The sequence below is a fragment of the Sinohyriopsis cumingii genome, chromosome 11 (assembly GCF_028554795.1).
Source record: "Sinohyriopsis cumingii isolate HCF-2022 chromosome 11, ASM2855479v2, whole genome shotgun sequence".
NCBI lineage: Eukaryota > Metazoa > Mollusca > Bivalvia > Unionida > Unionidae > Sinohyriopsis > Sinohyriopsis cumingii.
This window is the reverse complement of record NC_142971.1, coordinates 86,014,453-86,031,567: the sequence shown is the minus strand read 5'-3', so window position 1 is coordinate 86,031,567 and position 17,115 is coordinate 86,014,453. Positions and strand designations below refer to the sequence as shown.

Below are 17,115 nucleotides of genomic sequence, written 5' to 3'. Positions count from 1 at the left end.
AGCTTTACTTCAGGCATGGACCAAACAGTACACCAAGCAGTTTCTGTACAGTAGCTTTAGGCATGGACCAAACTTTGTGGATGATTTACATTTAGGTGAGGAAGAAGCATATTGATTTTGTGGGTTAACAGTCAGGTTCACTGTCTGAAAAATGAAATATGCTCCATAACTCAAACAAAAGTTAATTTGATTTTATCCAGATTTGGTATGCAGCTTGATATTTATGAGACCTAAGCTTAATTCACTTGTTAGCATTCTACATAATTTAAAAAACCCTGAATTTCTTATCCACCTTCTAAACATGATTTTACACTTAAAGGACTCCATTATCAGATTTTCAGCAAATTTAGAATGCAGCTTGATATTAATGAGACAAGTCTGAGTTGGATTATCAATGTTGCTTAGGTATATGTTCAGTATGCAATATCATCTTTAGCAGAGTTATGGCCCTTGATTTTTAGACTATCCCCATTTCATTTTGTGCAATGATTACCTTGACATGCTGCTTTATTTTGAGGAAATTATGGTATTTTTTGATTTTTCAACATCAGATATACACATCATTTAGTAGGCTTCTGGCCTATGATATTTTTCCATACAGTTATTCCTATTATTATTACTGTTGGACTTGAAATAAATTATTTATGAAGCTTTTATGACACAAATGTTCAGTTTCAAACCAAAAAGCATGTTTTCTCAATAAAGCCTAAAAGGAGATGTGTTGTATTGCCCACATTATGATGTTTGTAAAAATGTTTGTACATTTACTGGCAGGGACAGTATTTTAATCTAAAATGCTGTCCGTCCATGAAATACAGGTATCAAATAATACTGGTCATATTCTTTGATTAGTTTCAAAAATAATTTTGTTTTAAACCAAATGTTTATTGAGTAAATTGATTATTTAATGATTATATGCTCTGAAAAATAAATATTTACAATCATTCACAGTTTATTTAAAAGAATTTTCTATCATAAGTCTACTTATCTTTTCAACTAACATGTAGATATTAGTAATCAAGCTTTTTGTTCAAAATTGTTGCCCATAAATACATGTAGTTCAACCAAAATACCATTTCTATTGTACATACATGAGATCATTAGAGTATATCATAGGAAAATAAAAACACAGAATATACAGCAAAAAGATGTACTGTCTGCAAGTGTTCAGTCTCGCTACTTCATTGAAAACAAAACACCTGTCATGCCTAATTTTTGTGGAACTTTTTGGGAAATTTATATCTGAAAATTAAATGGTCTATATCTTAATCGTAAATTGAGATAATTTAAAGCATAACTAATTAGGTAAAAGATGAAAACTAGAATTCGATAATTTTTATAAATTGGTGTAAATTTGATAAATTCTAGGAAGGTTTGGTTGCCATGGCAATTGTCATCCTTATATACTGAAGTAAAGTATACCCGATAATAATAATCATAATACTGTAATAATAATGACTTTATTTAAAGAAGGTGATACAGTTAGCGGAAGAACTAATCTACCTAGGCACCTTTGTACAAAGGAACTTATTTATATACAAATGCACACATATACACACACATGTATACATATACTTAGCAGCATGTATGTGCATATACAACAATATATTCATTTTCTTTCTTTTGTCTCCCAAGATGGATACTCATCCATACATAATGAACCCACATAGTGTATATACATGCAATATGCATTAAGTATATACACATCCTATATCAACAACAAATTACCCACTATTCAGAAAATTATTATTGCACAAGATGTAGCATGTATGGTATGCCAGATTTTTAACTTTATGAATATTCTGTTATGAAAGTTCAGTGTGAAATGGCAGACCAGCTGTGAATAGCTTCTCGTGGGTCGGTGGTTCTTCCTGGGGTTTTCCCGGGTTCTTCCTCCACCTTTAATACTGGCCACCATGCATAGCCTATCGTGTGCTGAAATATGGCGTTAAACCCCATAACAACAACAACAACAACCAGCTGTGAAACTGATACACAGTAAGGTGGTAAATACCTAAAATATTTTGCTGAATTCCAGTCAGCAGTTTTCAAAATGTCCTAAATAGAATATTCTCCTTTCAGAGGTGCAAAAACAGATGCTGAGCAAAAGGAATACATTTTAGATTCATTCATATCAATACCAGATAAAGATAACACTACCTTTTACCGTCTGACACAAGTGCTTGAAGTCCCAGCTTCAAGAGAAGAATATGACAGTCTTCTGATTATTTGTCCTGATGTCCATTGTCTTTCTAACATAAGACAATAAAGTGTCCAATTTGTCCTGATGTCCTTTGTCTTTCTGACATAAGACAATAAAGTGTGCAGTTTGTCCTGATGTTCTTTGTCTTTCTGAAAAAAGTGTACAATTTGTCCTGATGTCCTTTGTCTTTCTGACATAAGACAATAAAGTGTGCAATTTTTCCTGATGTCCTTTGTCTTTCTGAAAAAAGTGTGCAATTTGTCCTGATTCCTTTGTCTTTCTGACATAAGACAATAAAGTGTGCGATTTGTCCTGATGTCCTTTGTCTTTCCGACAATAGACAGTAAAATGTGCAATTTTTCCTGATGTCCTTTGTCTTACTGACATATGACAATAAAGTGTGCAATTTGTCCTGATGTCCTTTGTCTTTCTGACATAAGACAATAAAGTATGCAATTTGTCCTGATGTCCTTTGTCTTTCTGACATAAGACAATAAAGTGTGCAGTTTGTCTTGATGTCCTTTGTCTTTCTGACATAAGACAATAAATTGAGCATGTTTGCTATGCAATAGGTCAGTCGGAAATACTTTTTCAGTTTGGAGGATTTTAAGAGCTCAGAAAAAGTGAACAATAATTTTTTTATTGAAACACAGTCACATTGTTCAGGTTCAATAACATTAAAGTTGGGGCCTTAGGGGCAGAAGACAAAGCAATGAAAGTTAGAAACAACATCTTTAAATCATCTGATTGTAAAAAGGGTTGAATATTAAACAACTTAAAACACATGAAACATCCCAGCATGAGAAGATAAAAAAATAAATATTTTATGGCTATTACACTATTTTATGGCTATCATAATTATATTTATTTTGACTTTTGTTTTCTTTGCAACTTTGTTGGCTCCTAAAAACCATTTGCTTACAATTTAAGTTTCCGGAAATATATATGTAGATAGATAAGTAGATGAGAATGGTTCAGAATACAGATATAGTTAGAAGACAAAAAGACAGAACAGTTGTATTTTCAGTCAGCTTCTCGTTGCCCTGGGGCAAACATACTTTCATGAAATGTGTAAATTCCTCGGGCAAACAGACTTTTATAAAATGTGTAAATCCCTGGGGCAAACAGACTTTTATAAGATGTGTAAATCCCTGAATAAAAACTAGAAACTTGTGTCTTGCCTAGATAATATAGCAGTCTAATCTCATCAACTATGTCAGAAATAATGAAAACTTAACTGTTTGTAGTTCTTTATTTACACTGACAACTGAAAGATTTTTGAACATTAACAATAAACAAAGATGCTGCTTTATGTAATGCAATGATATCACAGGGTATAAAACTCGCAGACCATAAATCATTTTGAATGGAACATGACATCTCTCTTCCTTTTCTCTCGCATTTTTTTATGATGTACCCACAGGCAAGTAGCTAGAAACTTGAACTTGCTGGAACCAAATTTGAGATTGTCCTGGGACAAATTGATTTATAAATCCATGCCAAGCAATTTTATAACAGCATGGACATGTGTGTATTAATAACACTCCATGATATATGTAAATGTTTCAAGCAAGTCACTTTGAGGTGAGCATGTGTATTGCATCTTTCTGTGACCTATTTTCTAGGATTATTAAAAATGGAGAATTATTATCTAAAAGCATGGACTTGTGTATTTTGAAAATAATGTGTGATTTGTCTACAGTTTTTAAGCAAGTCATCATGAGAATGTCATCGTGATGAAAGCAAGTTATCTTGAGATGTGTATTTCACCAAACTGGAATTGTACTTTCTCGGTTTTATAAAAAAAAAATTGATATATATATTCACATGTCCATATGTCCATGTTTTAATGTATCACCTTTTTTCTATTACCACTAAAATGTTAAACTGTCCACTGATGATTTATTTTACAATGGCTGTCATAAATTAAGACTGGGGCACTAACTTTTATATTTTGTCAAATTCCAAAAAAAATATGCTCATTCTTCAAGAGTGCTATTCAGTTTGACATAGGACTTTATAATTTGTATGTGTCTTGTGATGAACATGTATCTGCACTAAAAGCTGTGTCACTGTGACATGCTTTACTGGATTAATGCAAAATGGTTATACAGTGGTGTCTGGGCTCCCATTCTAGAACCTTATAATGATACCAACTCCTACCACAGAAGTGGCTTTTTCTTACAAGCTCCTGATCATGTTTTTGTTTTTCCATAGCAGCCACATGAAATTACAAAAACTACTAAATAAAGTCAGCTTTGTTTAAATCTGATTTTGTAGGAATTAATTAACTGACGTGTTGTCAGCAAACAGAAATAACAACAGTTGACATGCTGTATAACTCAGCTTTCTTATTAATGGTTATATATTGTACATTTTGACAGATTATTCATAACACAGATTAACTGCAAATTTTGAATGTGAATACATGTAGAAATTAGATGAGTGGATGAGCATGTATTATGCTTTCATGTGATGACTCATTGGTAGTGACTAATTAACAGGTTCTCTGTAATGTTCCAAATCATTCTTTTCAGTGTGACTTGTATAACCATGTCCAGTGTCAATGAAACTCAAGGACCCATCATTATTAGTGTGCTTGGCAAAAGTGGACATCATGGAATTTTCACCTATAAGGTAAATAATGCTAAGGATGCAAAATAAGAATGCTTTGGAGATCAACATATTAAGAATAGGAAAAGAGTGATAACATTTAGAATGCTTTGGAGATCAACATATTAGAACAGGAAAAGAGTGATAACATTTGGAATGCTTTGGAGATCAACATATTAGGAATAGGAAAAGAGTGATAACATTTGGAATGCTTTGGAGATCAACATATTAGAACAGGAAAAGAGTGATAACATTTGGAGTGCTTTGGAGATCAACATATAAAGAATAGGAAAAGAGTGATAACATTTGTAGTTGTAAAAAAGAAATAAAGGAACAAATGAAATAAATTATGATGTAAACATGATGAAGTAATTCTGTATAGGATATAACTGGTGGGCTGAAATAAAAAAAGTAAAGTTTTAGTTGTGAATGTTGGCAAAGAGAGAGGTAAACAGTAATACATGTCTTTGTTTGAAATTGAAGTAGAGCAGGAGGAGGAGGAGGATATACAGTAATGATTAAGTCAGGAACACAAAGTTCCTGTGGCCATGGAAATTGATTAGAAGTTGTGAAATTTTGTGAAAGTATTTTTAGCACACTGAAAAGAAATGGAAACTTAAAAAATTGGGAATAATTATCAACAAATGTATGATGTTGTATCAAGTTTATACATGTATCTAACAATATACTTGATCAATATTGAGATTGAAATATTTCTTTTTTGGTGATGTCATTTTCATTCACTCTTATTAAAAATATTTGGTGACATATCAAAACTAAGAAAAGAGAAGTAACAGGTCACCATTATGAATCACTGCCATCTCACCTCTTTCTGTGCGGGTTTGAATCAAAGGCTTGGCCAAAGTGGGTACGTGAGGAAGCTTGCCAGTAGCTTCTTGTGGGTTGGTGGTTATTTCTGTGGTTTTCCTGGGTTCTTCCTCCACCATTCATACTGACCACTATGTATAGCCAATGTTTTGCTGAAAAATGGCATTAAACCCTATAACAATAACAAAAGAAATAACTTGTGGGAAAGTCTGGTATCATGCAGTTTGTTTTAGAAGAAAAATAAAATAAGAGATATTTCACAGAAAAAAGAGATCTTAAAGTGTATATTATGTACAAAGTATATTGACTTTTGCATTGTGGCAATTGATTTGTACAGTTTAATATCCAGACTTTGTACTTTATTGAATTGAGGAACTTGTAAATATGGCACCAGTCCACTCAACAAAAAAACTGACATGAGATTTGTATTGTGGGGGGAGAAATTTTGTTCCTTCCCAATATTAAAAAACCAAAAATGTGGGGAAGATGTATTTACTGCCAGTTTTATTTTCAGTATTCATTATATATGTACTGTGTCCATCAATATTTATAAGAATTTATGGAACGTCTGTATTAAACAGTACAAGTTTGTTAATGCTAGGATAAAATTAATTTGAAGCCAGATCTGTACAATGTGGCCCCCAAATCCCATCTCCCACCCCACCACTGCCACCACCTTCTTAATGTCCACACAAATTGTAGTGGAGTAATTTCTTGTTGTCCCATCATCCGTCAGTATGTTTATATATGTTAGCTAAGGAGCTAGATTGTGCAAAAACTACTTGATATAAGGAAATGAAATTTTGTGGGCATATTTATTTGCATATATATTAATATATGTTGGGAAGCAATTTTGTAACTGCTTTTTTATGTTTTCTGCATATGTAAGTTAGCCTAGCTCGTTGTTTGACATTGATTTTTGCCTGGATAGAGCTGTTATCTGGTTGATGAACCTTTGGTAGAAAAGTAGAACTTTGTATGAAAGTAAAGTATTTTTATCAAATCATTATGTTAATTGTACATATGACTGACAATTTATCAGTAATTAAGTATTATTAATGTTTTTATAGGCATTTGTAATGCGTATGAACAGAAAAAAGAAACAAACAAAATAATATTAATATTGTCACAGAACTGATGAATGGATGGTCATAATGTTACTTATGGAGAATGTAAAGACAACATGAACAAAAATTAAGATGAATTAATTAAATGGTGATGAATTGGAAAAGATTATATTGCACAATAGTAACAAAACAACTGCAGTTAAACCATTCTTAAGTATTGTTTGTTCTCAAAGTTCTTAAGAACACTTTATGTTCACTGGTATTTCTGCACTGAATTATTATTCACTGATTATATACGTTCTCCAATGGCTTCTTTACAGCATAGGTATGCCCTCAAATGGCTCCTTCATTGCATAGGTGCACCTATGGCTTCTCCACTGTGTAGTGAATTATAGGGTGATTCTTGTGACAGGGATGCCAGTGTCTTGACATTCTTAGGCTGTCCTGGGTTTGTCTGCCCTTGTGGCAGGATTCTCTGGCTAGCACAAGTGGTTCAGTGACTGGGGCTCACATGTCCAAACATTCTTGGGACATCCTGAGTTGTCTGCCCTTGTGGCAGGATTGCCTATCCAGGACAATCTTCTGTTAGCAGTCTCATTCTGGCCTTATCTCCCCTGGTTGAAAGCTGCTACAAAATGAAAGTTATTTTGATTAAAATATTTTAGGATTAATGTGTACATTGCATCAAGTAACTTATATACTGTGCTTCATGCTCTGATTTGTTTCCAGTGCTCGTTTTATGCCACACCTGCAGTTACTTTCATCTCTCTACACTAAATGAAAACAAATCTTACATTTTATGAATGCAAGTGGAAATATGAAATATTTACATTGCAGCTGATCTATACAAGCAGATAACATAAAAGCATAGTATATTCAACGTAAATGTTGTATACTTAAATATGAATTACAATCAATATATTTGACAAACATAATATTCTGTAGGCTATAAACAATGACTTATGATAATAAATATGTAAGTAGTGAAAACAATCTGCTAGTTGTAATGAATAAAACAGAACCCTCAAAAACCCCTGATGTATATAAACAAACAAAAAGAAGAAAAGAACTTTACCTCCCAATAGTATAATTCCCAGTTGCAACACTTTTCTCGCTCTAAATGTCCAGGTTTTAGCCCCCTCTAAATGTCCAATTTTTAGCCCCCTCTAAATGTCCAGGTTTTAGCACCCTCCAAATATCCAGGTTTTAGTCCCCCTCTAAATGTCCAGGCTTTAGCCCCCTCTATAAATGTCCCGGTTTTAGCCCCCATCTAAATGTCCAGGTTTTAGCCCCCTCTAAATGTCCAGGTTTTAGCTCCTGTCCATAGAAATTGTACATGTGACTGCCAACATTTTACTTTTGCATACGGTTGCTCTATAATACCCATTACAGGCATCATGAAGTTCACAAGCTTCTCAGCTGGTGAGAACTATTATACCACTATCATGATCATATTACTTACATGAGTTTGTATTCTGCATTGGACTTCAGATAATGCATTTTAGCACAGCTGACTTCAGATAATATATTTTCAGGTTTTTATTGTACTAAGAATTTAAACTTATTTAATGCATAAATAAAAGAAAGGGATAGTTTTATGTCAATTTGCATCAAAAATAGTACAGTTTGATACTTGACACATTCTAGAGATCTTCTTGGATGCTTCATGATGGAATGATAGGTATGATGGCCATTGTATGTGTGGCCTTTTGAACACAAATGTCAGAAGACTTGGACTAAACATAAACTTGGCAAGCATCAATCCTTTTCACACCTACCATCAGATGATTAACATTTATCACATATTAAGTCTCTGTTGATCATTGTTTGGCAGTAAATTATGGACTACGTGAATCACAGAATGCTCTGAACTTAGATAATTAGAATGGATTTCTTGATGATAAATTACATAATGTGATTGTGGCACTCACTTAGCAACAGGGTAATAAATATTCGCTCTTAGTATCTCCCTCTACCCTAATTTCAATTCATTTTAATTTCTAAAACTAATGTTATTTGTCATTTTACCATTTTAATTATAATTGTATGGAACTGTTCTATTTTCTGATTTCTGTTACTCTCTTCTGTGTTGGCATTATGATCAGCAGATTAGTTTCATTTATAGTTATATAAACATTGTAGTAAGTAAATATTTTTGGACATGGTTCTAGTCTGTACAGATGAATAATTGACATAATTAGCATCATCATGGCCACTGTTTGTTGTGTGTCTATACAAAAAAAAACAATCTTGAGTGACCTCTGGTATGAGCAAACTCCCTATCATTTGTGACCAATATGACCGTGCTTAGATCAATTTTACTATCAAAATGCACTGTTATGTGACCACTAACTAATTGTGACCAGCAGCCATGATATTTTGGCAAAGTGTGTATTGTAATACTGCTGTGAATGAGTGTATCATAATATTGATATGAATAGTACAAATAATTATTTTATATTTTATCCTTTGTAACAACTGGTTAGAGTTTTTGGCAGAGTGCAGATTATTGAAAACCATGATGCACCAAGGAAAATAACAGTGGGGGTACAAGTTGAGTCAGGCAACTGATTTAATGTATGGCAAGGACCATGAATAAAACTTCTTTACTTATCACAGATTGCCATTATAGTGCCTAGGACATCAAAATCAGTGATGATTAACCATTCCATCTTTAAATGGTTAGCAGTGATTGATGCATATAGTTTGTATTGTTTGTCTGTTGTGAATACACACACAATGTTGATAATGCTACTGTAGCATGACATGTATTGCTTTACATTATTTGAATATAATGATCAGGATGAATGAGGTCTTTGCCTGTTTGTCATATTAAGTTATATGCCTTTATATGATGAGTCATTTTTAAAAAGAAATCACAGGGCCCCTTCTTTCCGCAAAGTTGAATTAATGGACTCTTAGTACATTGTTTATTGTCTTGATCAATTTTTTATTTATGTCATGGGTGTTTGGGATAAGCATTATGACGGGTTCACTTTGAAATGCACAGAGAGAATAAATTTTACCTTACTTAGCTATTATAAATATATATATATATATATATATATATATATATATATATATATATATATATATAGAGAGAGAGAGAGAGAGAGAGAGAGAGATAGAGAGAGATGTAATATGTTTAATGATAGTGGATAAAAATCAAAATATATGTACAGCAAAAATTAATATTTATCTATCTTAAACCCAGTTTTGATTATTTACCTTGAAAACTATCCTACTGCACTGACCTGTTATGAGACAACCTGTCCTAAAAATCCACTTTTTATTGGCATAAAAGGTCTCTCAGGACAGGTTTTGCTTTTATATGCATATTTTTTAACCTAAAACCTAATGTCCCTTTGTCCCTCTGTTGTATATGGATATTGTTAAAGATGATAACCAAGTTACTTTACAAAACCTAATTATCTTTGCATCCCTCTGTTGTATATTGATATTTTTAAAGATGATAACACAGTTACTTTACAAAACCAAATTATCTTTGCGTCCCTCTGTTGTATATGGATATTTTTAAAGATGATAACCAAGTCACTTTACAAAACCTAATCTTGCTTGAATCCCTCTGTTGTATATGGATATTTTTAAAGATGATAACACAGTCACTTTACAAAACCTAATTATCTTTGCGTCCCTCTTTTGTATACGGACATTTTTAAAGATGATAACCAAGTTACTTTACAAAACCTAATCTTGCTTATGTCCCACTGTTGTATATGGATATTTTTAAAGATGATAACCAAGTTACTTTACAAAACCTAATCTTGCTTGTGTCCCTCTGTTGTATATGGATATTTTTAAAGATGATAACCAAGTTACTTTACAGAACCTAATCTTGCTTGTGTCCCTCTGTTGTATATGGATATTTTTAAAGATGATAACAGTTACTTTACAAATCCTAATCTTGCTTGTGTCCCTCTGTTGTATATGGTTATTTTTAAAGATGATAACACAGTTACTTTACGAAACCTAATTATCTTTGCATCCCTCTATTGTATATGGATATTTTTAAAGATGATAACAAAGTTACTTTACAAAACCTAATCTTGCTTGTGTCCCTCTGTTGTATATGGATATTTTTAAAGACGATAACCAAGTTACTTTACAAAACCTAATCTTGCTTGTGTCCCTCTGTTGTATATGGATATTTTTAAAGATGATAACCAAGTTACTTTACAAAACCTAATCTTGCTTATGTCCCTCTGTTGTATATGGATATTTTTAAAGACGATAACCAAGTTACTTTACAAAACCTAATCTTGCTTGTGTCCCTCTGTTGTATATGGATATTTTTAAAGATGATAACCAAGTTACTTTACAAAACCTAATTATCTGTGCGTCCTGTTGTATTTGGGTATTTACAGGCAGAAGTTGGATATAACTATGTACAGATTATAACAACTTAAAAATGGTATTTGAATCGGTGAGAAAAAGAGTAAATTTTTAAGAAAAACTAAAGTTGGAGAAATATCTAGCTGATGCATAAGTAATATATTTTAATCTACTTTCAGGAAAGATGTTCATGTATATATCAGTTAATATTAACAGACTCACAAGAAAAATTATCTTTAGTTCACATTGATTGCTGTCTTTAGCTTGGCAAGGCCTATGTTCCTTGCTCAGAAACAAAGTGCTGCTTACTCTAATCTGAAAACTGTAATGTGAGGTGTAGACAGCAATATTAAAACTGTAGCTACAACTAAAGTTCATCACACCCTTATGTCAACCCACACAGCACAGAGACATTGTCTCAGAAAATCCTGCTTCCCAGAAGTGAGGACAGGATGAGGATGTCCTGTCAGTCCTTGTAGATTCTCATATATTTTACATAGAACAGGCCAACCTTTCTGGACTCCTACCTCCATGAGGAAGAAGAGATCTGGTCTTTCATCACTGGATCTGTGTCCCAAGCCTTTAGGTTTGAAGGACACTAAAATTCTCTCAAGGTTGGAGAGACTATCTAGGGCTATGTCTTGTCTAGATCTCTTGTTACTCCCTGTCTTGGCCATGGTTAAGGAGCATTCCAAGTAAGGACCATGAGTTTGCTGGACAGCATGGTCCACCACATGCCACATACACACATTGAGACCTTTGGTCTCTGGAACTAGTTGTAGGGTTCACACTCCTTCATGGCTCTGCCTCTTTGGGTGCTAGAGCAGCTCAGGTAGGTATTTCCATGGGGACCTAGGCTCACAATCCAGTTAAAGCATTAGAGGTTTAAAACTAAAGGCTATGTCTACAGTTGCCATAATATTGCATGCCAACCATTTTTCGTCAGCCTATTTCATCCAGCTGCCTTTCAACATTTGTTAGTAGCAGTAGCCAAAATATGAAAATGTGTTATCCATGCCCATGCCTCCATCCTACAATATTTTATGATGATTGGTTGATCCGCAATGTCTGGCTATAGCCTTTTGGATGAGATTGTTCTCGCTGTTGGTCCATAATGACCAGGCTGGGTCTTATTCCCATCCCAGGGAAATCAGAGCTTACTCCATTTCAAACATTTTCCATGTGGGGATGAATTTTCTCATAAACAGAGGATTGGGCCATAGGACAGAGTAGACAACATCCTGACCATGTAAGAGGCACTGAGAACCAAGTGCACATTGTCAGCTTGTCTATTTCTTCTGAGAACCTTGAAATCCAAAGCAGACCCAGTTCTCCTAGGCAGATTGCACTTGTGCCCCATAGTTTCTATGACTTGCAAACTAGAAACAACACAGGGACCTTCTGGTTGCTCAGACTTTTGTAGGGCTGTAATTCCACCATCATCCAATTTGGTTGTCAAGTCTATCTGGTTTCTGGCTAGAATCCCCATGACCCCAAACCCCACTTTTCTCCTATTGCTGATGCATCAGATTCTGGGTGGGGTACTCAGCTGGAGCTGAAAGGGCTGATTCTTTAGGGTTTGTAGTCCCAGGAAGACTATGTTGTCTTCATCAATAATTTGGAAATGCAGACGAGTGTTCTTCAAGGTTGCATCTACAAAATAAAAAGTCACTGCATAATGGTCTTCTCCTACAACATGGTGGTCGTGTACCTTCAGCAGCAAGGAGGCACACTTTACTCATGTCTCTGCATGGAAGTTTGGAACTGCATTTATCAGGCAATTTCAGAAGGGATTACCCTCTGAGATTGTCACATTCCTGGTGAGAAGAATATTTTGGTTTACTGTGTGTCCAGGAAGGGCAAGATAGTCTTCATGGCATCATCTCTGCACTAATCCATAATAGATTCCCTGCTCAGACTTTGAGGGAAACCCATGGGGGACATGTTTATGCCAAGTCTAAACAACAAACTCCCATTTTACTTTTTGCCAGTCTCATCTCAGAAGGCCTTGGCTGTGGACACTTTTAGCCAGAAATGGGAACATCTGGTTACTTGTGACTTCCCACTCTTCTTAATGATGATTCCACAAATACTTTAAAAATTAAGTACACCCACTGCTCAGCTGATGTTTTAGCCCCTCAATGGCCTAGATGATCTTAGGTCTTTCATCCTGCTGGTAGTCTAACCGAGGACATTACCCCAGATAATTGACTTTTAGTTGCAGCAATGGGTCTGTTTCCTCTACAACAGTTCACAAATCGTGCACCTTCAGACTTTGCTCCTCTCACACAAATTCTGCTTTAGGACAAGTTTTTAACCAAAGTTGCCATGTGCATGGTTGAGTCCAGAAGATGATCATTGTTCCACATCTATGATGCCATATGGAGATTCTTTTGTGATTGATACAGTAGGAAATGTGTTAATCCTTGATGTCTCTCTCTGAGTGCAGTGGCTGATTTTCTTCTCTTCCTTTTTGAAGATAGCCAGTGATCAATTTCCACTATCAAAGGCTGTGGGCAGCCCTGTCCAGCACACTAAAATTGTTGACAGGCCTGGTTGTTGTTTCTCTCACTAATGCCCAGATGGAATCTCATGTTTTTATGGCCACATGTGGGTGAAGCTTCTTTTGACAACCTTACCCTCTACAGGGATCATATGCTACCTGGTGAAGAGGTTAGTGAAGTTGCTGAAAAAATGTAAACGGAGCCTTCTTCTATTAGGAAAGCAAAAACAACTTTGCTCAGTCATTGTGTTAGATGTGCACTACGTGACAAGAGTTTGCAACTTTTGAGATGTAACCTAAGACCTTAGAAGTTAGGCAAACATTTTGGTATTTCCTATTGCACTGATTTTAAAATTAGGGTAGGTAGGTAAGTAGTTTTTGTTAACAAATAACATGATATATATTATATCAATTAGTATATATAATGCAGAGATGCTCCCATGATTTCATCATAATGGGGGATATCCCTCTTGTCACAAAAATAAGGGTGGAGTATAACAAAAATGAAGGGGAGGGGAAATGGCCATAGTTCAGTATTTAGAGAACACTTTGGAAGTACTTTTTCATTAGACTGTTCTTGTAATTCATTGGGTACATACATTAAAGAAACATATAATTCATAGAAAATAATGTGATTTAGCCTATTAATGCAAAGTTTAGGTCAAACACACATAGGACAATCTCGTTTATGGAATTTGAGAAGCACTTTAAGGTAGAGTTTTTTTTTTTATACATCACTAATTTTGTGAAAATATGAAGAAAAGGCAGTAAAGCAAATTACAATTAACCTATCTGCAACATTTTTGCAAGCAAATTAGACAAATACAAAAACCATAAATTTGCAATCCTATCTCAGGAATGTTGAAATGAAGCTGTAAAGTGAGTGCTCATTTAAGAAAATCTTTTTCCAGAAAGAGATGCAACAACAGGCAAGAATGGTGCTATACATCATTATTTGTACTTGGCTCTATGCTAATTCATTTACTTGAATGTTTCAGGTTATCATCTGTGAATAGTTAAAGTATTGTTTTATTGTCATCTATGAAATTAAATGTCAAAGTTTTTAGGTTTTTGAACTGTCAATCATGTACTTAAGGTTTATGTGACCATCTTGGTCTCTACACCATGTTTTTCGGACATGAATTCATGCAAGTACGTTAGAAACTATAGTAATTAATTATGACTGATATGTGTACACGTACTTAGATTACATCATTGTTCAGATTGGTATATTCTGTGATTACCTACATGAAAATGTTATGTGCATTAATTTCTTAAGGTTTAAGGTTCAACTGAGTGTATTATAATTTACCTATACATAGAATTCTGCATAAAAATTGAAATTACAATTTTTAAGTAGTAGTTATTTTCAGCCAAACAGCAACCATCATTCTTTGATTTACAGAATTTAATATATCACCACATATAGGCTGGTCCCATCACTCATAAAATAATTAGGTGGCTGTGACCTTGAAGAGGTATTTTGACATTAGACACTGATTATTAAATAGAAACAGTGCTTGTCAAGTTAAATCAGCAATGGTTTGAATGATAGATGATTTATGTGGAAGCTTTTTTCTCTTCATTTCTTTATAATACACCCATAAATTTAAATTTTAGGCACATTTTAATTTCTTGTTCATGCCATGGAGAGAGAGAAGAAAAATGAAGTATGGAAAATCTTCTTGTGTAAGAATATATATATTCCCTAAATGGGAGAAGAAAGTAGTTCCAGAGGTGATATGACGACAGTAGCAATGCCACTTTTATTGCCACTGTGGCAATATCAGTTTTTCTTGCTTTGATTTTCGATGTCCCATTATCAAATGCTTCTTATCACCAGTGTGCAGAGGACTTCTGTTTTCTTCTGATGGATACATGTCTTATTTTTTTTTTAGGATCCAAACATCACAGATGTCTCACCTACCACAGGCCCTATGGCAGGGGGAACGATGATAACCATCAGTGGTACAAACATCTTCATTGGAAACGACAACATCAAGGTCAATGTTTCTGATGGACCTGTTAGTAGGAGCTACCCAAATATCAAGATTCTTGTAACTCTGTAAGATAAATAATGCTGTAATTTTGACATCATTATGATAAATGAAAGAAAGTGTTATTACAGGAAGAGAAATATGTTGTTCTACAATGTACAATTTGTACTCATGTTAAAAAATACAGCAGAGAAAACATACATTTTGAGACCTGATTTGTTTTAAGCCAAAAATTGCTGGTTTCAAAACTGGAGTTTACATCTGGATTTTAGATCCTTAGATCTAAAGCAGACCAGTCTGAACTGCAAACAGACAGATGAACCTTTGCAAAAAGTAGGATATGTTTGAGATTTGGGGGACATGAAAATCATGGGTTCAATAAAAAAAAGTGAAAACAAGCCCAGGTTTGCCCCTTCTGCACATGCTTAGGCCAAATGGCCAAATTTATTAAAAAGACTATTTTGCACTTGATCATCTGGATAAAGGAAAATCACTGGAACACATTTTTTGGGATGCATTTAGAAGTAACCCCCAAAATGCATTTCCTATTCCCATTTCAAAATGAAAAAATTCTTATGGGGTCAGTGAGTTAATGGGCAAATTTCAATGACATCACCAAATTTGAATATTCCTTGCTTATTCTATCATTTGTGCATTAACTATTGATTGAAAACTTGTAAAAAGATAAATTTGACATATTAATTAACTTGTACGACATTTTCAGATCATGATGTTTTACACTACCTCTGACTCTATGTCAGCATCATTGGTGATGCACCAGAGTGGGTGGTATTACAGAAATGGACAAAAATATTGTTCTACAAAGATCAAATGATGTAGACTTTCTACTTGTGTTAAAAAATACAGTGGAAGAAAATATTTGTTTTAGACCAGTTCGTTTTTTTTAAGGCCAAAAGTTGCCTGTTCAGAAACTGGAGTTTGTGTTAGGATTTTAGACACTTTGGCCTTGAATATTATGATGAAGAAAGGACTTGAATTTAATTATCATATTAACTGTATTGTCATTAAGGTTCACTCGTGTTGGATACATTTATCCCAAATGCATTCATATATGCTTTAATGTGAAAAAAGCAAAATACTGGAGATCAAATTTGAAAATGCTTCAGTGAACAAAAATGATAGGGTGACAACCTTGAAAAATCATTGTCAGATAAAATAATTGTCTTCTTTACACCGTACAAATGTAAACTGTATGAATATTTACATATAAAATATGCAAATTCTAAAGCAGGACTTTGAATGGAGATGTTCCTAATATCAGACCCATCCATTTGTAAGTCCATAAGTCATTAGAATTTTCATCAAGTTTTAGATATACTGAATCATAAAGCACGAGTTGCTATGGTGTATAAAGTGCTGCAGAGCAGAAAAGACCTTGACAGGATTTTAAAATGACAAAAAAGAACAGCAGATATACTTTTCGGTAATGCTTTTGAGTCACCTGATGAAAATTAAATTCAGCCTATAATTGACAGAAGAACTGATCACAGCAAAGCTGTTTAATATAGAAGGCTATAAATGGAAATGCAC

General features: G+C 34.0%; 1 protein-coding gene across 1 annotated transcript in view; it reads left to right on the top strand.

Annotated features, from left to right (window-relative positions):
- LOC149788899 (plexin-A1-like) overlaps positions 1-17,115 on the top strand; it is a 336,630-nt gene that overhangs the window by 188,556 nt on the left and 130,959 nt on the right. Inside the window, exons 16-17 of the mRNA XM_089975025.1 lie at positions 4,741-4,840; positions 15,466-15,632. Coding sequence (XP_089831151.1) covers positions 4,741-4,840; positions 15,466-15,632 — 267 coding nt within the window. The remainder of the gene's footprint in view (positions 1-4,740; positions 4,841-15,465; positions 15,633-17,115) is intronic.